We start from the raw sequence: 25463 nt of genomic DNA, 5'->3' as shown, positions 1-25463 counted from the left end.
CGTTTTTTTTAGCATTAGAAAGAACTTGAAAGAAGGTAAGCGATTTTGACATGTCTTTGAAAAACACTTTTTAAAAATTAATAACTATTAGTTATGAAAGCAGAAGACTATAATAGTACATTATTGTCGAGGTTCGGAAGTAGCTACTTGCAGGCTGAGGATTCGTTTTAAACGGACGACCTTGGGAGTCCGTTTAATTGAATCCGAAGCCAGCAAGTAGCCTTCCAGCCGAGTCATATATAGTGCTTTTCTCAAAAATGGTGCAAGAAATAGAAATATTTTACAGAACTTACAGAAGCAACGTTCTAATTTTCCATTAATTTTCACAGAAAAAAGTACAACCATTAAAAAAATTAGCTTGCCGCCTTTAAAAAAAAAAGAAGTGTATTTTTCTGCTGAAAATACGCCAAACTATTTGAGACACCTAAATAGTCGCGGTACCAACATTAAGCCTGTAACAGAAACAGATATCTCTTTCTCGCTCTCACTTATGGGTGCGACGCTCCAAGGTCGCGGTGCGGTGCGATAGTCTGTTATAGGCTTTATAATAATAAGTACTGATCATCTGTTTGGCTGTTTAAGGGACCTATGCCTTCATTTGATATGGCCATTTGAAGTTTTAAAAAGTTTGGAACTCGTTAAATAATGGAATTTGTATGCGACATTGCAGTCCCGAAATCGAGACTGCAATGTTTTTAACTTTTTAATTTTTTGAATGACCATAAACTACGCACTTCGCGACCTATTTTTTAACCGGCAACGTCGACTTTGCCGTCCATTTTTGAGAAAAAGATTGTATTAGATTCATAATTGTTACATATTTACCGTAACTTATTTTTAAAATGTGTTTTTCAATTAAAAAACATCAAGATTGTTTACCTTATTTCTAATGCTAAAAAAACGAACTTATAGGCACTTTATATCACTCTCGGTCAGCAATTATCTATTTCCCTGTCTATGTAGTAATGTACCCCGCGATTAAAAACAATGTGGCACACAGGCCTATAAAGAAAACGGATTCGTCTTACTACAACATCTCATCCGAAATGCAAATGACAGCTGACAGATCAAACCACAGATACTACCGCTGCGTTATGTTGCGCGTACGACGTAGATACAGCTTCCAAAACCCGTTTCAATAAAAAAAGATAATAATCATTTTCAAAAAAGGAAAGAATAACAGTTGTAAAACATTTAATTAGGTTTTAATTTCTGTATATTAAGAAAAGGAAACCTTTTATTGAAGAAAAAGCAGATAGCGAGCTAAGTTACGCCCTCTGTTAATCCTTTCCGCAACAAACTAACCTTCAGATCATGGTATAATAATATACTCCGCCTGGTACTCTCTTTCGACCACGTGACTGACACAAGCCTACGTCATCATGCGACAGCGCTATATAATAATATGCAATAGCGCTATATAAAGTGGCAATGTTATTGTGACGTAGGCTTGTGTCACTCTGGGAAGAGAAGACCATGTTTTATTAGACTATGCCTTCAGACCGAGTCAACACAATCAAATACCTAATGAGGCTTAATAGTTATTTGTGCAACAAGAGATCAAAGTTTGATATTTCTTCGAGTGCTTATTTTGAGTCCCGTGCAAGCGAAAGATTCTATACTAGATTCACGAGCGTAGCGAGTGAATCTAATTTAGAATCTTGAGCGTAGTAAGGGACTCAAAAGCGCACGAGATGTAAATAACTTTGATCTCGTGTAGTTCACAAAACTTTTCACCTCAGCAGTGAGAACATATTAGAGAACCCGAAAATGTATTCCTTCTTCATCACTTACCTATATTCACTCATGTTTTCTTAAGATATATCAACAATTAAGTTTTCACCTCAGCAGCTCGAACAAGGGTACTTTGCTTTGCTTTGTGAGACAAAATGAGCAAAAGCGATTTTGCTCACTCAGTGAGCAAAATGCGATTTTGCTCACTGTTTTTAAGTAGCAAAGTACCCTTGTTCGAGCTGCTGAGGTGAAAAAAATATTGTTACACATTGATGGCTTGTTTAGTGCCTTAAAAACGTACCTTATAACAATAATCTGCTTGTCATTATCCTCGCACTCGAATTCTTCCGGCATGATGATATCCTTCGTCCTCAAATTAGTCAACACCACCATACGTTCCATGCCCGTACTTAGCGGCGGGTGAAACATTTCGAAGAGAATTATACCCAACGAGTAAATGTCCACTTTCTGGTTGTATATCACTTTGCTGGCTGACTGTAGGAGTTCTGGGGCCACGTATAGGGCTGTGCCGATCTGTGAATGAAAAAGTTTAACAACAAACATAGTCATAGTAAGCACAAAAAGTAGCATATGGACGCTGTAACTCTGAATGTTTCTTATAGATACATCAAATTCTCTTGTTGTAGAATAAATTAATAAAAAAAACAACGGGTTGCACTCCGGGAGTGCCGGCAGAAGTGAAAACTCAATGACTATTGCAAAAATACTTGAAACCCCTAAACACATCACTGTTAGTACTCTAGTTATATTAATACCAGATAGAGCGAAACTCACTAGATGGCATTCAAATCAATAAAGAAAAACTCAATGACATTGAAGTAAGTTTTTCGATCAGGTCACGTGTGCGTCTTACGGTCACGTGACACATGTTACGAGTTTAACATTTTTTCTCCATCACAAAAAGTGCACAGCGCTACTAAAGAAGTTTTCACTTCAAAAGTTTGACAACAAACATAATCATATACTCAGACAAAGTAGCATATGGGTGCTGAAACTCTGAATGTTTCTTATAGATAAATTATGTCACATTCTCTTGTTGTAGAGTAAATTAATAAACCGGTCAAGTGCTTGTTCGTTTAACTCGCGCACCGAGGGTTCCGTACAAATTTTCAGCAAAGAAGTGTACTTAAGCGTAATAGAAAACACGGTTATTACCTAAAACATACCTGACCAGTAAGGGAGCCGCTAATTTCTTCCTGTTTACTTCTTTCTGAAAATAACAATAAGGAAAATCAGCTACGGTACAAAATATCCGTACCTACACGGCGGGAAGAAGTTGATAACTGGCGGGAAAAATTGAATAAATTTGAACCTTAAGCCCTTAAGTGATGGTGGCCAAAAAAAAACGGTGGTGGCCGAGTGGATATGACGTCCGACTTTCAATCCGGAGATCGCGGGTTCAAATCCTGGCTCGTACCAATGAGTTTTTCGGAACTTATGTACGAAATATCATTTGATGTCTACCACTAGCTTTTCGGTGAAGGAAAACATGCGAAGAAATTCAAAGGTGTATGTGAAGTCCCCAATCCGCATTGGGCTAGCGTGGGGACTATAGCCCAAGCCCTCTCGCGCATGAGAGGAGGCCTGTGCCCAGCAGTGGGATGTATATAAGCTCAAATTATTATTATTAATTATTTAAGTACATAAATCCATACTGTACGATGACTGTACGACTATGTGTATGTCTGTCTGTCTGTTACCTCCTCCGATTTTGTTTATATTTTGCATAGCGATAGTTTGAGTCCCGGGGAATGACATAGGCTAGTTTTTATCCCAGAAATCACCCTTTAAGGGTCACCGCCCGAGGGGGTGGAAGTGTGTAAGGGGAATCGATAAAAAGCAGATTGGATAAAAATAAGCTACCCAAATTACTAACTCCACGCAGACGAAGTCGCGGGCAAAAGCTAGTATTACATATTCTTAATCTTACCATCAACTGGCATTCCACTAAAAGCTTTGGTGGCCAAACCGAAGTCTCCAATTTTGACATGGTCGTTGGAATCCAAGAAAATATTCACCGGCTTCAAGTCTCTGTGGATCATTCCTCTCTGATGGACGTGGGCCAACCCTGAAACAATAATTACTAGGTTTTAAACTAATAACAAAGATAATTGATTGTAAAAAGAGAGGTAATGTCTAAGAAAAAACGTTCCTCTTAGTTTGACATCCAGAACAGATGGCGCTGTACTGCGCCATATGTTTTGCTGTCACTGAATTGTCAAACGTCAACTTTTGACAATCAGACCTAAGACAGTGAATTTTACAAGCGTTTTCTTAACTTGCAATGTATCTATCATTGTACGTGACAAATCGTACCATCGAGCTGATCTGATGATAGAGACAGTAGGTGGCAATAGGAACTCTGTGATAAAACAACGCAACCTAATTGTGTTTGGGATTTTTACAATTGTCTCGATGAGTATTAGTTGCCTGTAGAAAAGTACAGTAAGAGATAAAAGCTTGTACAGTCAGCAGAAAAAGTTGCTAAGCGGGCGAGGTGTTCAAAATTACCTTCACACGCTCTTATTGTTTTAACAATAAAGTCGTTCATTCATTTTGAACACCTCACCCGCTTAGCAACTTCTGCTACTGACTGTACCTACCAAATTTTTTTTTTGCCAATAAATGATTTCCACTTACCCTCAACGATCTCCCTAAAAAGCCTCCAAGCCCTATAACGCTCCTTAAACAGACCATTATCTATAGCGTGTCGCAGCGTATTTTTCTCGCAGAACTCCATCTGTATGTAAAGGAGTTGCTTGAGCCTCTCAGAGGGCGGGCGGGTTGGCGCGTCTGACGGAATATTTTCGGACGGGATCGTTTCCGACTTGTTGGATAGGTCCTCGAATTCTATGTCGTCACTGGATTCGGATTCGGGACTGTAAGAATAAGAATTTGTTTATAATACCGTGTAAAACAAAATGTTAAAATGATACATAATATTTAGTCACAACGGCTACCCTATCCGGGTATACAAAAAAAATGTTATACCGTAAGTATTTTCTTTTCGGGTAAAAGAAAATACCGTATAGCATATGCAGAGAGTGGTTAAGTGGCTCTACATTGAAAATAATTAGGTTTCCCAAAGATTCCCACAGCGAAGGTTCATAAACAATACAATAGGCTACATGACTAATTTTCATTTATGGTATCAATCGATCGGGTTTATGTTTAGGATCAAATGTCTATATGGGACCCATTGCATTAAAGTAACACAAAAGTCAGAAATTGTAGTCAAAGGCCGACAGTCGCACTTCACTCGCGAAACGCCCTATACAAAACGGCAAGGGACCGTGACGTCAAGGTCTCTGGGAGCCCATCTTGTAGTATGGAGTAGTATGGACAAAACAAGAAAATTGCGTTTTTGTCGGTGAAATATTGCGTTTATGTATATAGTTGCTATACAATATTTTTTTGGATGAAATGTAAGGAATCGAATAGTACCCTTACTTTTATCGTTTTTGGAAGTTAAAAAAAACTTAAATTTTGAAACTTTCAGGTCCTGTATTTTTGTAATTTTTCAATATTTTATTTTAATATCCACATTATTGTGATAAATTGCTCGTTTGCTATCAATTTTACTAGATTTTGTTATAAAATTCAACATGTGTCATCATCCCTATACTCTTTATTGCACACCTCACCAAACTCGTAGTTTACAATAAATGTACAGTAACAAACAAAAAATAAACAAAGACAATAGAGGTAACATCAGGCAGTCTTGTCGCTTAAGAGCGATCTCTTCCAGAAAACCTTTGGGTATCGGAGACAATAAGATTATAATATAGGTGGCGCAAAGAAACAAAAAAAAATTAAAAGTCGAATTGAATAAACCTTCTTAGTTATCACTATCAGTAGCTAATTAGTCCATCTGTGGTTCTTTTATGCCACGTTGGGGGCAAGTAAGCATACTGTCCGCCCTATGGAAAGCAGTCTATGGACGTCTACACGCGCGTTGCCGACCCTTTAGAAACTTATACAAATCAACTCCAATATCTGGGAGACCGAGCTTTGCTCAGGAAACATATATAAAAACTCAAAATTGCGCGTTTTGTCAGAGATAAGACCTAGCTAGATCGGTTTTTCGCCCCCGAACGCCCCGCAAATTTCATCGAAATCGTTAGAGCCGTTTCCGAGATCCCGAAATATATATTTTATTTTATTTTTTATTTTATTTATTGTCACTTAGCAACTATCCTTACAGGCCTTGAAGGATATAATCAAATGGAGACGCCATGTCTGTAATTTTCTGTACAAAACAGTCTGCCGATTTTTGCGGGGGAGGGGAACGTCAAATGTATGCGTAACGTAAAAATAGCCATGTCAGATAAACGTCAGACCATACATTGTGTATGACCGTCGGCCGCCTATTTTCGACAGAGGGGTAAGCCTGTAATGGCTACTCCGTTTAATTGTATCCTCCAAGTTACAGGTTAACCATAATACAATAGTGCCTTACTATGTAATTTATATTAACAATAATATACAAGAATTGCTCGTTTAAAAGCATAAGATACTTTTTCACCTCAGCAGCTCGAACAAGGGTACTTTGCTACTTAAAAACAGTGAGCAAAATCGCATTTTGCTCACTGAGTGAGACAAAATGAGCAAAATGCGATTTTGCTCACTCAGTGAGCAAAATAAGATTTTGCTCACTGTTTTTAAGTAGAAAAGTACCCTTGGTCGAGCTGCTGAGCTGAAAATTTAATTGTTGGTATATCTTAAGAAAACATGAGTGAATAGAGGTAAGTGATGAAGAAGGAATACATTTTTCGGGTTCTCTAATATGTTCTCACTGCTGAGGTGAAAAGTTTTGTGAACTACACGAGATCAAAGTTATTTACATCTCGTGAGCTTTTGAGTCCCTTACTACGCTCAAGATTCTAAATTAGTATAGAATCTTTCGCTTGCACGGGACTCAAAATAAGCACTCGAAGAAATATCAAACTTTGATCTCTTGTTGTACAAATAACTATTTACCAACCTGCCATTGAACCAAGGGTCTTCATCCTCGCTATCTTCGCATTTCTGCACGATACCTTCTGACATGGACCATTCCACCTTCACCTCTTGTCCCAATTTCGCCACCACGCCTTCTAAGCTAAGGCCTGGTCGTTTTCTATAAAGGAAATGGAATGAAATTAGTAAATAAATACCGTTATTATGAAATAAAATCTTATAGTTACGGATACTTGCTTTGCTGTGTGTCAATCAAAAATATCATTAATTATCAGGCAACACGCAAAAATAAACAATAATTATAATTTTAAAAATAAAAAACAATTTTGGCGACACAAGTTATAAGATTCCCACTGAACCGTCATCGGAATATGGAATGCACATTGTACACCGTTCGTCCAGAAGTCCGTGCTCGCGATGGTGGATGCTTAGCTCTGTCATAGAGAAAAAAATACATAGAGTGCTCACTCCATACATCAGTTCAGACTATTAATTTCAGTGTCTACATCTAGCATCCAGTAGCGGAACTATCAGTACTGCTACTTGACAATAGATGTAGCACCGACCGGAAAGTCTTATCTCAACAGCATAAGACTTTCCGGTCGGTGCTACATCTATTGTCAAGTAGCAGTACTGATAGTTCCGCTTCTCGATGCTACATGCTAATAGTCTTTTTGGTACTAAAACTGATGTATGGAGTGAGCACTCTATGTATTTTTTTCTCTATGGCTCTGTCTAGTAATTATTGACTTAGGGTGGTATTCCACCTGTCCAATTTCTTGGTCCAATGTCATTGCGTCTCACACTCTCTCATTGAAGCAAAATGTGAAACGCTATACATATTGGACAGATGGAATACCCCTCTAATGAGCTCTCTCATGAAACTTTCTAATTTTATAGGTTGGTGTTGTGAGCAAGGCCTTAGCAGAGTCTTAAAAAAAACGAGACTCGTCTTTAAAACTAGACCAGACCTGCTAGCATGATGCGTTATCACGCGCGACACCATACATCTAGCGCGACTTCAAGTATTGACTCGCGCACGAGAACGCAACTCATGCTAGATGGTCAGGTGTATAGTTTGTCGATTTGATTTTTAATAGGCCCCGACGGCTAATCCTTTGTCTATTGTTAAGTAAAACCGCACGTGCTACTTACCTGGAAAAAAAGGGTCTTAATTTATTCTAATTGGCACCTGAGCGCGGGCAAGTCCAACGCTCAAAAAACCAGTGTAGGTGCGCTCTCCGATAACGCGCCTTTATTACGCATGTCGATGACACATTTTAGACTGTTAAATTATACAACGGGACTTAATCGCGTATAATTTAATAATGTGTAAAAATCGTGAAAGTTTAAATCAGTGTTACATTTTAGACTGGTTCTGTAGCGTTCGACTCGCCGGCACTCAGTAACCGTAGTACTGAGTGCCGGCGAATCGAATGGACCACACACAGCCTAGAAAAATATTTTCCATTAGTTCATTTTGAACCTTATTGCAATCTCCATAGAGTGGTAATTCAATAACCGGTAAAATAAAATAAAAACGGCCCCACTATTTTGTTAGGCAGGTAGAAGCACACGCGGTTACACTTAACAATAGACAAAGGATAAGCCGTTCGGGACCAGTTCCAAATCGACAAACTATAACTAACACAGTTTTATATACCTTGTAGGAGTTTTCTCTTCGCTAGGACACTCTGACACCTCAACACTGGACTCTATGCAAGCGTTGTAGTATCTCACGACGTTCTCATGGTTGAGACGGGACAGTAACTTCACTTTGCGGGCTTTTTCTTGGTTAGGTTCTTTTACTGTCTTTAGACTAACTAAACACTTAAATGACATACCTAGTAGGAGTTTTCTCTTCGCTAGGACACTCTGACACCTCAACGCTGGACTCTATCCAAGCGTTGTAGTATCTCACGACGTTCTCGTGATTCAAACGAGACAGTAATTTAACTTCGCGAGTTATTTTCTTGTTAAGATTCACGTTTTCGGGGTTCAGTTGGATGCGTTTGATGGCGTAGAAACCGCCGTCGAGTTTGTTCTTCACCTGAAAAATGTAATAAATATTTAAATATTATTTAATTTAGAAATTAGATTAGAACGTGACACTCCTTCGTATTATCAGTACAGCACAATTTATACCTGGTGTTTTTTGAAGTGAAAACTTCTTTAGCGGCGCTGTGCACTTTTTGAGGTGGGGAAAAAATGTTAAACTCGCGACATAAGCGTAAGACGGACACGTGACCTGATAGAAAAACTGTTACAATGTCATTGAGTTTTTCTTTATTGATTTAAATGCCATCTAGTGAGTTTCCCTCTAACTGGTATTAATATAACTCGAGTACTGTGATGTGCTTAGGGGTTTCAAGTAATGCGACGAAATAACGCTAGATGGCGTTAACCTCAATTATACATAGTGCTCAGACATTTTGCAGTAGTAATTGAGTTTTCATCGTGAGGAAACCGGTCTAATCCCAATACGGGCCTAGTTTACCCTCTGGGTTGGAAGGTCGTATGGCAGTCGCTTTCGTAAAAACTAGTGCCCACGCCAATTACTGGGATTGGTTGCCAAGCGGAGCCCAGGCTCTCATGAGCCGTGGCAAAATGCCGGGACAACGCGAGGAAGATGATGATGATATAATACCGAGTGTGCCTACCTTCAGTACATCACCGAAAGCGCCTTTCCCAAGCCAGGTTAGGACCTCAAACTCTGCGTTGAGACGCGAATGCCCGTTCATCTGTAGACTTGTTCTTTGGATCCGCTTCACTGGGTCTTCATCCTTTGAACATAAATTTACAATCTTACACAAACGGACCTAAACCACAGAATAAGTAATAGTAGGTAGGTACCTACTAGGTACAGAAGATTCACTCTCTAGCAAAACACGGTTATTACGACAGATATGACCGGTAGGTGGCGCAAGCGCGAGCAGGCGTCCGTAGCGGTGCGCAGCAACTACTATGGCTAGATACCAAAATTGGTGTGGGCCGCATCATAGAGAAAAAAATACATAGAGTGCTCACTCCATACATCAGTTTTAGTACCAAAAAGACTATTAGCATCTAGCATCGAGTAGCGGAACTATCAGTACTGCTACTTGACAATAGATGTAGCACCGACCGGAAAGTCTTATGCTGATGAGATAAGACTTTCCGGTCGGTGCTACATCTATTGTCAAATAGCAGTACTGATAGTTCCGCTACTCGATCCTAGATGTAGATACTGAAATTAATAGTCTGAACTGATGTATGGAGTGAGCACTCTTGTCTTACTTATTTCTCTATGGCCGCATGTACCTACTTGTAGGCACTTTTAGCGACGCGACGAAATCGCGGAGTGAGCCACGCCTGCCTAAACCAAGAACAAGCTTAATAAGGCTTGTATTATTATGGGTACTTGACGAGAACATATTAATGAAAGAAGGACTCACGTTAGAACTGTCCGGGTCCGGGCCGATGGATCCGACGCTTCGTTTTCTATTGTTTTCTATAGATAGAAACATCACGTGAAAACCGCTCACCCGTCATAGAAAACGTAGTGTACAGAAAGCCTTAGCCCGTTCCGGGACCGTTCCAGCGTAAAAAAAAGAGTCCTTGACTTCCTACTAAACATTAAGTAGCAGAACAAACCTAGCTACCTCAGAACCGCTGCCAATGTCCTCTTTATGGTTCGCACTAGGCTGAATGACTGGTGTGTCAACCAAGAACCCGTGGTTGACGAGTTGCTCGGCCGACCACTGGGAATGCTCTGTTAACCACATGGAGTATACTCTAGTTCCCTATAGTAACCTACCTCAGAACCGCTGCCAACTTCATCTTTATGGTTGGCGCTAGGCTGAATGACTGGTGTGTCAACCAAGAACCCGTGGTTGACAAGTTGCTCGGCCGACCACTGGGAATGCTATGTTAACCACCTGGAGTATACACTACTTCCCTATAATAACCTACCTCAGAACCGCTGCCAACTTCATCTTTATGGTTGGTACTAGGTTGAAAGACTGGTGTGTCAACCAAGAACCCGTGGTTGACAAGTTGCTCGGCCGACCACTGGGAATGCTCTGTTAACCACATGGAGTATACTCTAGTTCCCTATAGTAACCTACCTCAGAACCGCTGCCAACTTCATCTTTATGGTTGGCGCTAGGCTGAATGACTGGTGTGTCAACCAAGAACCCGTGGTTGACAAGTTGCTCGGCCGACCACTGGGAATGCTATGTTAACCACCTGGAGTATACACTACTTCCCTATAATAACCTACCTCAGAACCGCTGCCAACTTCATCTTTATGGTTGGCGCTAGGCTGAATGACTGGTGTGTCAACCAAGAACCCGTGGTTGACAAGTTGCTCGGCCGACCACTGGGAATGCTCTGTTAACCACATGGAGTATACTCTAGTTCCCTATAGTAACCTACCTCAGAACCGCTGCCAACTTCATCTTTATGGTTGGTACTAGGTTGAAAGACTGGTGTGTCAACCAAGAACCCGTGGTTGACGAGTTGCTCGGCCGACCACTGGGAATGCTCTGTTAACCACATGGAGTATACTCTAGTTCCCTATAGTAACCTACCTCAGAACCGCTGCTAACTTCATCTTTATGGTTCGCACTAGGCTGAATGACTGGTGTGTCAACCAAGAACCCGTGGTTGACAAGTTGCTCGGCCGACCACTGGGAATGCTCTGTTAACCACATGGAGTATACACTAGTTCCCTATAGTAACCTACCTCAGAACCGCTGCCAACTTCATCTTTATGGTTGGCACTAGGCTGAATGACTGGTGTGTCAACCAAGAACCCGTGGTTGACGAGTTGCTCGGCCGACCACTGGGAATGCTCTGTTAACCACATGGAGTATACTCTAGTTCCCTATAGTAACCTACCTCAGAACCGCTGCCAACTTCATCTTTATGGTTGGTACTAGGTTGAAAGACTGGTGTGTCAACCAAGAACCCGTGGTTGACAAGTTGCTCGGCCGACCACTGGGAATGCTCTGTTAACCACATGGAGTATACTCTAGTTCCCTATAGTAACCTACCTCAGAACCGCTGCCAACTTCATCTTTATGGTTGGCGCTAGGCTGAATGACTGGTGTGTCAACCAAGAACCCGTGGTTGACAAGTTGCTCGGCCGACCACTGGGAATGCTATGTTAACCACCTGGAGTATACACTACTTCCCTATAATAACCTACCTCAGAACCGCTGCCAACTTCATCTTTATGGTTGGCGCTAGGCTGAATGACTGGTGTGTCAACCAAGAACCCGTGGTTGACAAGTTGCTCGGCCGACCACTGGGAATGCTCTGTTAACCACATGGAGTATACTCTAGTTCCCTATAGTAACCTACCTCAGAACCGCTGCCAACTTCATCTTTATGGTTGGTACTAGGTTGAAAGACTGGTGTGTCAACCAAGAACCCGTGGTTGACGAGTTGCTCGGCCGACCACTGGGAATGCTCTGTTAACCACATGGAGTATACTCTAGTTCCCTATAGTAACCTACCTCAGAACCGCTGCCAACTTCATCTTTATGGTTGGCGCTAGGCTGAATGACTGGTGTGTCAACCAAGAACCCGTGGTTGACGAGTTGCTCGGCCGACCACTGGGAATGCTCTGTTAACCACATGGAGTATACTCTAGTTCCCTATAGTAACCTACCTCAGAACCGCTGCCAACTTCATCTTTATGGTTGGTACTAGGTTGAAAGACTGGTGTGTCAACCAAGAACCCGTGGTTGACGAGTTGCTCGGCCGACCACTTGAAATGCTCTGTCAACTACCTGGAGTATACACTACTTCCCTATAGTAACCTACCTCAGAACCGCTGCCAACTTCATCTTTATGGTTGGCGCTAGGCTGAATGACTGGTGTGTCAACCAAGAACCCGTGGTTGACAAGTTGCTCGGCCGACCACTGGGAATGCTATGTTAACCACCTGGAGTATACACTACTTCCCTATAATAACCTACCTCAGAACCGCTGCCAACTTCATCTTTATGGTTGGCACTAGGCTGAATGACTGGTGTGTCAACCAAGAACCCGTGGTTGACGAGTTGCTCGGCCGACCACTGGGAATGCTCTGTCAACCACTTGGAGTGTACACTAGTTCCCTATAGTAACCTACCTCAGAACCGCTGCCAACTTCATCTTTATGGTTGGCGCTAGGCTGAATGACTGGTGTGTCAACCAAGAACCCGTGGTTGACGAGTTGCTCGGCCGACCACTGGGAATGCTCTGTCAACCACTTGGAGTGTACACTAGTTCCCTATAGTAACCTACCTCAGAACCGCTGCCAACTTCATCTTTATGGTTGGCGCTAGGCTGAATGACTGGTGTGTCAACCAAGAACCCGTGGTTGACGAGTTGCTCGGCCGACCACTGGGAATGCTCTGTCAACCACTTGGAGTGTACACTAGTTCCCTATAGTAACCTACCTCAGAACCGCTGCCAACTTCATCTTTATGGTTGGCGCTAGGCTGAATGACTGGTGTGTCAACCAAGAACCCGTGGTTGACGAGTTGCTCGGCCGACCACTGGGAATGCTCTGTCAACCACTTGGAGTATACACTAGTTCCCTATAGTAACTTACCTCAGAACCGCTGCCAACTTCATCTTTATGGTTCGCACTAGGCTGAATGACTGGTGTGTCAACCAAGAACCCGTGGTTGACAAGTTGCTCGGCCGACCACTGGGAATGCTCTGTTAACCACATGGAGTATACTCTAGTTCCCTATAGTAACCTACCTCAGAACCGCTGCCAACTTCATCTTTATGGTTGGCGCTAGGCTGAATGACTGGTGTGTCAACCAAGAACCCGTGGTTGACAAGTTGCTCGGCCGACCACTGGGAATGCTATGTTAACCACCTGGAGTATACACTACTTCCCTATAATAACCTACCTCAGAACCGCTGCCAACTTCATCTTTATGGTTGGCACTAGGCTGAATGACTGGTGTGTCAACCAAGAACCCGTGGTTGACGAGTTGCTCGGCCGACCACTGGGAATGCTCTGTTAACCACATGGAGTATACTCTAGTTCCCTATAGTAACCTACCTCAGAACCGCTGCCAACTTCATCTTTATGGTTGGTACTAGGTTGAAAGACTGGTGTGTCAACCAAGAACCCGTGGTTGACAAGTTGCTCGGCCTACCACTGGGAATGCTCTGTCAACCACTTGGAGTGTACACTAGTTCCCTATAGTAACCTACCTCAGAACCGCTGCCAACTTCATCTTTATGGTTCGCACTAGGCTGAATGACTGGTGTGTCAACCAAGAACCCGTGGTTGACGAGTTGCTCGGCCGACCACTGGGAATGCTCTGTCAACCACTTGGAGTGTACACTAGTTCCCTATAGTAACCTACCTCAGAACCGCTGCCAACTTCATCTTTATGGTTGGCGCTAGGCTGAATGACTGGTGTGTCAACCAAGAACCCGTGGTTGACAAGTTGCTCGGCCGACCACTGGGAATGCTCTGTTAACCACATGGAGTATACACTAGTTCCCTATAGTAACCTACCTCAGAACCGCTGCCAACTTCATCTTTATGGTTGGCACTAGGCTGAATGACTGGTGTGTCAACCAAGAACCCGTGGTTGACGAGTTGCTCGGCCGACCACTGGGAATGCTCTGTTAACCACATGGAGTATACTCTAGTTCCCTATAGTAACCTACCTCAGAACCGCTGCCAACTTCATCTTTATGGTTGGTACTAGGTTGAAAGACTGGTGTGTCAACCAAGAACCCGTGGTTGACAAGTTGCTCGGCCGACCACTGGGAATGCTCTGTTAACCACATGGAGTATACTCTAGTTCCCTATAGTAACCTACCTCAGAACCGCTGCCAACTTCATCTTTATGGTTGGCGCTAGGCTGAATGACTGGTGTGTCAACCAAGAACCCGTGGTTGACAAGTTGCTCGGCCGACCACTGGGAATGCTATGTTAACCACCTGGAGTATACACTACTTCCCTATAATAACCTACCTCAGAACCGCTGCCAACTTCATCTTTATGGTTGGCGCTAGGCTGAATGACTGGTGTGTCAACCAAGAACCCGTGGTTGACAAGTTGCTCGGCCGACCACTGGGAATGCTCTGTTAACCACATGGAGTATACTCTAGTTCCCTATAGTAACCTACCTCAGAACCGCTGCCAACTTCATCTTTATGGTTGGTACTAGGTTGAAAGACTGGTGTGTCAACCAAGAACCCGTGGTTGACGAGTTGCTCGGCCGACCACTGGGAATGCTCTGTTAACCACATGGAGTATACTCTAGTTCCCTATAGTAACCTACCTCAGAACCGCTGCCAACTTCATCTTTATGGTTGGCGCTAGGCTGAATGACTGGTGTGTCAACCAAGAACCCGTGGTTGACGAGTTGCTCGGCCGACCACTGGGAATGCTCTGTTAACCACATGGAGTATACTCTAGTTCCCTATAGTAACCTACCTCAGAACCGCTGCCAACTTCATCTTTATGGTTGGTACTAGGTTGAAAGACTGGTGTGTCAACCAAGAACCCGTGGTTGACGAGTTGCTCGGCCGACCACTTGAAATGCTCTGTCAACTACCTGGAGTATACACTACTTCCCTATAGTAACCTACCTCAGAACCGCTGCCAACTTCATCTTTATGGTTGGCGCTAGGCTGAATGACTGGTGTGTCAACCAAGAACCCGTGGTTGACAAGTTGCTCGGCCGACCACTGGGAATGCTATGTTAACCACCTGGAGTATACACTACTTCCCTATAATAACCTACCTCAGAACCGCTGCCAACTTCATCTTTATGGTTGGCACTAGGCTGAATGACTGGTGTGTCAACCAAGAACCCGTGGTTGACGAGTTGCTCGGCCGACCACTGGGAATGCTCTGTCAACCACTTGGAGTGTACACTAGTTCCCTATAGTAACCTACCTCAGAACCGCTGCCAACTTCATCTTTATGGTTGGCGCTAGGCTGAATGACTGGTGTGTCAACCAAGAACCCGTGGTTGACGAGTTGCTCGGCCGACCACTGGGAATGCTCTGTCAACCACTTGGAGTGTACACTAGTTCCCTATAGTAACCTACCTCAGAACCGCTGCCAACTTCATCTTTATGGTTGGCGCTAGGCTGAATGACTGGTGTGTCAACCAAGAACCCGTGGTTGACGAGTTGCTCGGCCGACCACTGGGAATGCTCTGTCAACCACTTGGAGTGTACACTAGTTCCCTATAGTAACCTACCTCAGAACCGCTGCCAACTTCATCTTTATGGTTGGCGCTAGGCTGAATGACTGGTGTGTCAACCAAGAACCCGTGGTTGACGAGTTGCTCGGCCGACCACTGGGAATGCTCTGTCAACCACTTGGAGTATACACTAGTTCCCTATAGTAACTTACCTCAGAACCGCTGCCAACTTCATCTTTATGGTTCGCACTAGGCTGAATGACTGGTGTGTCAACCAAGAACCCGTGGTTGACAAGTTGCTCGGCCGACCACTGGGAATGCTCTGTTAACCACATGGAGTATACTCTAGTTCCCTATAGTAACCTACCTCAGAACCGCTGCCAACTTCATCTTTATGGTTGGCGCTAGGCTGAATGACTGGTGTGTCAACCAAGAACCCGTGGTTGACAAGTTGCTCGGCCGACCACTGGGAATGCTATGTTAACCACCTGGAGTATACACTACTTCCCTATAATAACCTACCTCAGAACCGCTGCCAACTTCATCTTTATGGTTGGCACTAGGCTGAATGACTGGTGTGTCAACCAAGAACCCGTGGTTGACGAGTTGCTCGGCCGACCACTGGGAATGCTCTGTTAACCACATGGAGTATACTCTAGTTCCCTATAGTAACCTACCTCAGAACCGCTGCCAACTTCATCTTTATGGTTGGTACTAGGTTGAAAGACTGGTGTGTCAACCAAGAACCCGTGGTTGACAAGTTGCTCGGCCTACCACTGGGAATGCTCTGTCAACCACTTGGAGTGTACACTAGTTCCCTATAGTAACCTACCTCAGAACCGCTGCCAACTTCATCTTTATGGTTCGCACTAGGCTGAATGACTGGTGTGTCAACCAAGAACCCGTGGTTGACGAGTTGCTCGGCCGACCACTGGGAATGCTCTGTCAACCACTTGGAGTGTACACTAGTTCCCTATAGTAACCTACCTCAGAACCGCTGCCAACTTCATCTTTATGGTTGGCGCTAGGCTGAATGACTGGTGTGTCAACCAAGAACCCGTGGTTGACAAGTTGCTCGGCCGACCACTGGGAATGCTATGTTAACCACCTGGAGTATACACTACTTCCCTATAATAACCTACCTCAGAACCGCTACCAACGTCCTCTCTATAGTTGGTACTAGGCTGAATGACTGGTGTGTCAACCAAGAACCCGTGGTTGACGAGTTGCTCGGCCGACCACTGGGAATGCTCTGTCATCCACCTGGAGTATACACTAGTTCCCTATAGTAACCTACCTCAGAACCGCTGCCAACTTCATCTTTATGGTTGGCGCTAGGCTGAATGACTGGTGTGTCAACCAAGAACCCGTGGTTGACAAGTTGCTCGGCCTACCACTGGGAATGCTCTGTCAACCACTTGGAGTATACACTAATTCCCTATAGTAACTTCCCTCAGAACCGCTTCCAACTTCATCTTTATGGTTGGCGCTAGGCTGAATGACTGGTGTGTCAACCAAGAACCCGTGGTTGACGAGTTGCTCGGCCGACCACTGGGAATGCTCTGTTAACCACATGGAGTATACTCTAGTTCCCTATAGTAACCTACCTCAGAACCGCTGCCAACTTCATCTTTATGGTTGGTACTAGGTTGAATGACTGGTGTGTCAACCAAGAACCCGTGGTTAACAAGTTGCTCGGCCTACCACTGGGAATGCTCTGTCAACCACTTGGAGTGTACACTAGTTCCCTATAGTAACCTACCTCAGAACCGCTGCCAACTTCATCTTTATGGTTCGCACTAGGCTGAATGACTGGTGTGTCAACCAAGAACCCGTGGTTGACGAGTTGCTCGGCCGACCACTGGGAATGCTCTTTCAACCACCTGAAGTATACACTGGTTCCCTATAGTACCCTCCGTCAGAACCGCTGCCAACTTCATCTTTATGGTTGGTACTAGGCTGAATGACTGGTGTGTCAACCAAGAACCCGTGGTTGACGAGTTGCTCGGCCGACCACTGGGAATGCTCTGTTAACCACATGGAATATACTCTAGTTCCCTATAGTAACCTACCTCAGAACCGCTGCCAACTTCATCTTTATGGTTGGCGCTAGGCTGAATGACTGGTGTGTCAACCAAGAACCCGTGGTTGACGAGTTGCTCGGCCGACCACTGGGAATGCTCTTCTTCTGTCAAACATCTAAAGAATAAAGTAAAATTAGACATTTGCTTTTTTTACACTTGAATAATGTGTAGTTTTCAAGTAAAAAGTACCAGCGATTACAAGGAAAATCTAAAATGGGTTATTTATGGCAGTTGCGACTTAGTAGTAGTAGTAGTAGTAAAACACTTTACTGTAAAAAAATCAGAACAAAACAGGAAAAAAAACATTCGTCATTAGTACAAAGGCGAACTTATCCCTTCAAGGGATCTCTTCCACTTATTGACAATTTACTTATAACTTAACTTTTATTTATAACTTTTGGTTTAAAAACATAGCACAAACGAACTAGGACAAAGCTCGAAATCTCTAGAAGAGACCTGAAATTTGGTGTGTAAAAAAATTACCTTGATAGAAAATCCTTTGCAGAGCTCGGCAGGTCTGAAGGTACTTCGAGCACAGCACTGTCTTGTGATACTATAGATAAAAGCATCAGTGCTGCCGCATATATATCTTGAGCTTTGGTTTGCCTGAAACGGAGCGGGGAAATATTGAGTTGTTTTTTTACGACGGTATAAAACAATAGGCTATCCCACATATATTTATAATTATTCATATAGCCAACTGGTATTTTTATTTCCTGAAAATAATAACACTATCCCTTTATGTAAAGAAAAATTAAACTTTAAACGATAAATGTTCGCGCCAAAAAGTGACGCCATTTTGTGACGTCATAATATCAGTGCAGTAACACACAGAAACATCTAGTGTGTAGCGCAAACTTTTCGCCGTTGTTATAAATTTAACACTTATTTCTGCTATAGTGACGTCACTCACGAGAAAAAATGGTGGTCATCGTTTTCGGTCACGTGACATACAGATAATAAAACTAGCATTCGTATTTTTACTATAGTTCGTTTTTTTTAGCATTAGAAAGAAGGTAAGCGATCTTGACATGTATTTTAATTGAAAAACGCTTTTTAAAAATCAGTAACTTATACTTATGAAAGCAGAAGAATATAAATGATCGTATTAGATTCATAATTGTTACATATTTGCCATGACTTATTATTAAAACATGTTTTTCAATTCAAAGACACATCAAGATTGTTTACCTTTTTCTAATGCTAAAAAAAACGAACTATAGAATAAAGAAAAATAGAATTACCTCGCTTACCTATCACAATAATCTTCTCCCACCATCATCTCCGACAACCTCATGTCCAAACTCGCACCAACCAACTTCACACTCCCGCTATCATCTAAAAACACATTTTCACTCCTCACATCTTTATGCACAACACCAACTTCATGTAACACTTTTAAACCACTAAACACACCTAAACCTACATGCCTTAACAACTTCAGCGCTTCATATTTATCTTTATACACTTTCAACTTGGTCCTTAAGTAATTCAGCGATGTTCCTAGAACGAAATCTCTGAATATGTAAATGCATATTTTGACAGTTCGTTTATTTGTTTCTTTTGACGTTTCCATGGCGGTGTAGGGTAGTAAAGTTGATTTGGTGATGCGACACATGTTTTTCAAGTCCTGTTGTAGGGAGTTGAGTTGTCTACTGCGGGTTTGGAAGTCTGTGGCGGGGGGGAGGAGCCATTTTTTGGTTATTAGGCGTTCGCCAGTCTCATCGTCTATTGCTAGGTAGGTTGTTGAGCCGTTTGATGAGTGACCTGTAAAGAAATAAGTGAAAGGTTTAAAAACTAACCCAACTACAGTCACCTGCAATAATATGGTACTCTTCGAAGGCTGCAAAAATATGTGACACGCTCTTATGGCTCTACAAATAGGTTCGTGTCAGATATTTTTGCGGCCTTCGTTGTGTAACATATTATTGCAGGTGACTGTACACTGTTTTTTTAAAGAATTAAGTTAGCCTTACTACCTTCAAGGCAACGGAACACAAATAAACTCACTACCTCACCCACAGGCACACATACTACTATTTATTTATTTATTTATTACACTGACAATCCAACCTCTAGACTGAGCTTAGGCCAATTATTTCATGAAACCGATGCTGCCAAAAATACGGGGGTGCGGGGGGACGAGGTGAGCGAATCCCGTGCCGTGATTGGTCCGTTCAAAGTCACGGACCAATCACGGCACGGGATTGACTCGAAGATGGAGTAAAACTACCGTATGTGTGGCAGAGGGGGTAGCGCGACTATGCTATGTCTAGAGGTTGGATTGTCTGTGATTGATTACCTATTTATAGTTTGTAGCTTTCTAATAGACCCCGAAGGCTAATCCTATTGTCTATTGTTCAGTAAAACCGCACGTGCTACTTACCTGCAAAAAAGGGTCCTAATTATTCTATTTGGCACCTGAGCGCGGGCTAGTCCAACGCTCAAAAAACCAGTGTAGGTGCGCTCTCCGATAACGCGCCTTTGTTACGCATCTCGATGACACATTTTAGACTGGTTCTGTAGCGTTCGGCTCGCCGGCACTCAGTAACCGAAGTACCGATTTTTTATGCAGGTGGTTGTGGCACGTGGCACGAGCGGTTTTTCTTAACAATAGACAATAGGATTAGCCTTCGGGGTCTATTAGAAAGCTACAAACTATACCTATATGAGCCTAGTGTCCCACTGGTGGGCAAAGGCCTCCCTCCTTCCTTTCCACGTATCCCGGTCTTGACCCGTCCCCCACCAGTTCCTGTCAAAGGCGTCGAGGTCATCCCGCCAATACTACTAGCTGATATAATAATTTCCTTACTTTTTTGGCTTAGCCGATTATAAACTTTCGGGGCACATAATTCGTGGATGGATTGTGGCGTGCCTGAACAAATACTCCAGCAATTATTGAGGATTCTCCCATAACATGTTATGCCAATAAACCTACTGAAGACCTAATCAAGTAATCACCTTAGCGACAAGACCATCAAGTCGCTGACTAGCGTCAATCTATATTTATAGTTCTTAGTTTTCTGTTTACAAACAAATAGTACAAATGAAAGGATCGAGTGGCAGAAATGAGGGGAAGCCTTTGTCTTGTCCAGCAATCGGACACAAAATTAGAATACTTTATTTAAAAAAAGGGCTGGGTTATATAACGTAAATTCCATAGGAACACTTTTTTTTTGGAAATTTAAACATCTATTTCTATTATAAATAAATAAATGATTTATTCCAGACAACAACGATCCATAGGTATACATCTAAGATAATATTAAAATAAATAAAATTAGGTGGGTGAATCAACTTTTTCTTGTCACTCGTTGCCATGGTTACGTTCTCCTGGGTCACTCTTTAAAACCTGATTTTTAGGAATTGACAAAACACGCTTTTTTGTGATACTTATAAACCCTTTCCATTGAGGGTCGTCTACCAGGCGTGTCAGAAGAAGGTGGTGTACAATGTCTTCTAACAAACTATGCTACTATTGTCTCTTGGCTGACCGGACAGAATAACAACAAGAAATAGTTGATCCACCCAGGTATAGGTATGAATGGACACAAAAAAATCGTCTTAAAATTTTAATTAGGTACGCACTAAAATAGGCGCATAAAATAGTACTTAACACATTCATTATTGCCACCCAGCCAAACAAGACATCCGCGCCACGCCACAACAATTTCTTCATATAAGTAAAGCTGTAGTGTAAGAATTGAAACAACGTTTTCGGCCATAATGGATGTATTTCTATCTCAACTTACTCTAACCTAATCCTATTTCTATCTCTTTCATTCAATCAATCATCCTTCCCTTTCTTTCTAAGGTATCTTCAATCATACTGTCTCGCTCACTCAAAGCCGCGTCTCCACCAAGCGCACGCGCCCGCGAGGCAGCCTCGCGAGCCAAATGCTCGGTCTATGTGGACGTGCCTCGAGGCCGTTCGGGCGCACGTTGGCTCGGCCGTGCGTGCCTCGGGGTTGAGCCGTCCGCTGTCGGTAAATGTGGCATGCTCAAAGGTGCCTCAGTGTGCGCTGTTCGTTCGGTGTGGACTGGTGGTGGTTTTGGCTCGCGAGCGCAAATAGTTTTAAATAATTATGAACTCTCAAGAGCAGTCGATCCGTTTGATTCAACTATATGGTGAACATAAGGTGTTGTGGGATCCCAAACATCCAAAACATTTAAATAAATTTACGCGGGAAGACTGTTGGAGGAAAATGTCTGCAGAAATTCAATGTTCTGTTGATGAGGTTAAAAGGAAAATGGATTCATTGTTGGGATCATACAGGCGCGAAAAAAGCAGAGAAAAGAAAAGCCATGTTACAGGTTCAGGTAAAGATTGCTTTATTATTTATTTCTATTATTCATTTACGAACAAATACTTATCTCTCAAAGAAAAAGCGAATACCTAGGTACCGTTTTGATACCTACACAGAAATAGGATTTGAATACAAAAGATTCGAACTGATTGCAATGCACGCGTCACAAGAAAACTTCAATTTTATAAACTATTATTTTATCATAAAATGTCTAATCATATTTATATTATAATATTCATTGTATTTTTTTCTGCTGCAGGAGCTGAAGACGTATATACATCAAAGTGGTTTGGGTACCCTTATTTTGATTTCATGAGAAACAAAAATGAACCTGGAGATACTCAGGATACGATGCCGATCGTAAGTATGTTTTGTATTATGCATACTGAAGTTGCCATGGAATAGAGCCATTAGTTACAAAATGTTCTGCTAAGTACAACCGTGTTTCTTTTGCGTTATTAGTACCTCGCCTAGGAATCGCTGCAATTGGTGTGAATGTAATTTCATTTATATTATTTCTCCATTGGCCGGGAATTAGTACACCATCTTCAAGTTCCCTGTCAAATAGCTCGGGTGGAATATTATTGGTAGAAGTGTTTTTCCGGATATAGTTATACAAATATATAGCTGCTAAGACTACTTTTCTCGCTTTGTTTGGATCTAGCAAAATGGGTTTTCTAAAAACGCGAAAAACAGCACTTAATATGCCAAATGCATTTTCAACGACACGTCGAGCTCGGCTGAGGCGATAATTAAATATTCTTTCTTTGGAACCATGTCCTGGGTTACCATCAAATGGCTTCATGGTATATTCGTTCAGTGCAAATGCCTTATCTGACAAAATAAAATAGGGCACTTTCGTTACATATGGTATTTCCAATATCCTCTCTTTAGGCACGTTTAATTCTTTAGATTCTAGTTTTCTATATAATGACGTGTTTTTAAAAACTCCACCATCCGAGATACGCCCTTTGCTACCTACGTTCACATACAGAAAATTGTAATTAGCATCAACCAATGCAAAGAGGACAATGCTTGGGAATTGCTTATAATTGATATAATCAGTCCCACTATTAATTGGTGCTTGTAACATAACATGTTTTCCATCCATTGCTCCAATCACATGGGGGAAATTCCATTTGTTCTCAAATTCTTCCGATATAGCTAGCCACTCTTCTTCTGTAGACGGAATCTAAAAAAAATACTAGGTATTATTCATTGCATTTATGTTTTTGCTTTGTCCTACACTCTAAAAAAAATTTGATTGGCCCTATCAATATCTTGATAGTCGTAATCAAGCATCTTGATTCCATACGAGCCTAACAAGAACTTAGACACATCAAATAAGGTAATTCTGATTGCTATTACTATATCTATGTAACTGAACCAATTAAGATCTTGTTCAATATTTACACGAAAAATAATTATGCTAACTAATTGATCCTAGCAAGATCAACTAAGGGCTTGATCATTATTATCATGATAAGTTACTGTACCAACTAATACAAACAAGTCAGTTTAACTAAGATGTAGGTCAATATTAACATGAAGAATTACTGTATTAACTATTTGACCCAAATAAGTTCAACTAAGAACATGATTACATCGACTAATGCACCTTATTAGCCTGAACTAAGATATTGTTAAATTTGAATCTCAATTGTTTAATCATTTCAACTAAGATGTAAATCAATGTTAACATGAAGAATTACTGTATCAACTATTTGACCCTAATAAGTTCAACTAAGAACATGATTGCATCGAGTTATGCATCTTATTAGCCAGAACTAAGAAATTGTTAAATTTGAATCTCAATTGTTTAATCAGTTCAACTATGAAGCTTGTCTAGTACAATATACCATTCTTCATCAATTGTACTAGTACAATAAAACACAACAACAAACAACAAGCTTCATAGTTGAACTGATTAAACAATTGAGATTCAAATTTAACAAAGTAAAGTTTTATGAAAAGGGGGTAAATGAATAAAACAAAAAATATATATAATAAGATGTTATTTATTCATCTAAACATTTAGAAAACTAAACGTTTTACATTTAAAAATCGAACTTTCTTTTACATACCTTACATATATATTATAATTAACATTTACGTAAAACGGGCTACAAATATAATGACCGTTTGGCGCACAACCGTCGATTTCCCCCTTATGGGTACCCGTTGGCGGCAGGCTCGGGGACGTCTGTCGCCTACACGAGGGTCCCTGGGATGGCCAATGCGCAAAAAATGGCGCACTCTTAGAGAAGTAAAGGGAAACAGTTCCTCCGAAGTCGAGTCCGCAGTTCGGACAGCCGCTGGCGGGGTTTCGGAAGCATGGTCCCGATCGTTTCCCGTGCCTCGCCTTAAAGCCTTGAGGCCGCCAACGCCCACATAACCATCCCGGCCCGTCCCCGCGCCTTTTATTCCCGTCGCCGCGATTAGCACTTGCTCCATGTTGCACATACACTATTATACATTAGGTACACAAAGCAAAGGTAACACGTTCACTGTTCCAGGCTTGCCGTGAAATAAAGGCACAAGTAAAGTTTATTTCGTTGACGCGTACTTGAATGACTAAGTAGTTGAATGTTGAACGTCGAGGCTGAGACTGACTCCCCACTCGCACGGTCACAGGCGCCGCAGGGGCGCGGGCGGGGAGGACCGCGGGTGCACCGGCGCCCCCCTACTTATCTCTTGATTGAACGGATTAACTGATTATTTAATTTAATTATGAAGAAAATCGATTTAACAAATAATTCTTAATAGAATGGAATATTAGTTTCGTAATTAATACAATAACTTGATCATAATGGGATTGAATGTTTTATCTTCGTTGTTCTAAATATTATATGTTTAGTTGATTAAAATACCAAGTCTTACGTAAATCAACAAAGAGAAAATAATCACATAAACTATTAAGATGTTCATAACTATTACCATATTTATCTGTTTTAATTAATTTGTTAAGGATTGAATCAACCTACGTTACATAATTATGCCAACAAGTTAATGATAGATGCAAAGTATACAATTGTTAGGATTAATAACATACCTACTTTATTAGTTCAATCACAGATACACTTATTGTTTTAAGTAATCAGGTTTCTTTGATTTATATAAGATCGTTATTGTTATAATTAACTTAACGTCAACTAAGAGAAAACTGCTCTTAGTTGGTCTTCATTTTTTAGAGT

General features: G+C 41.8%; 2 protein-coding genes across 2 annotated transcripts in view; one reads left to right on the top strand and one right to left on the bottom strand.

Moving 5' to 3' along the window:
• The window catches only part of LOC134655802 (sodium/calcium exchanger 3), a 292912-nt gene that overhangs the window by 257104 nt on the left and 10345 nt on the right, over window positions 1–25463 (top strand). The window lies entirely within an intron of this gene.
• Window positions 1–25463, bottom strand: part of LOC134655835 (eIF-2-alpha kinase GCN2) — a 54393-nt gene that overhangs the window by 22502 nt on the left and 6428 nt on the right. Inside the window, exons 7-16 of the mRNA XM_063511326.1 lie at window positions 19216–19729; window positions 18446–18568; window positions 17951–18077; window positions 9375–9497; window positions 8559–8764; window positions 6740–6874; window positions 4396–4634; window positions 3686–3823; window positions 2922–2965; window positions 2036–2268 (exon numbers count right to left, since the gene is read on the bottom strand). Coding sequence (XP_063367396.1) covers window positions 2036–2268; window positions 2922–2965; window positions 3686–3823; window positions 4396–4634; window positions 6740–6874; window positions 8559–8764; window positions 9375–9497; window positions 17951–18077; window positions 18446–18568; window positions 19216–19729 — 1882 coding nt within the window. The remainder of the gene's footprint in view (window positions 1–2035; window positions 2269–2921; window positions 2966–3685; window positions 3824–4395; window positions 4635–6739; window positions 6875–8558; window positions 8765–9374; window positions 9498–17950; window positions 18078–18445; window positions 18569–19215; window positions 19730–25463) is intronic.

This window comes from Cydia amplana, chromosome 17, assembly GCF_948474715.1.
Source record: "Cydia amplana chromosome 17, ilCydAmpl1.1, whole genome shotgun sequence".
NCBI classification, from domain to species: Eukaryota; Metazoa; Arthropoda; class Insecta; order Lepidoptera; family Tortricidae; genus Cydia; species Cydia amplana.
Note: the sequence above shows the minus strand (reverse complement) of the source record. Positions and strands in the feature narration are given on the sequence as shown.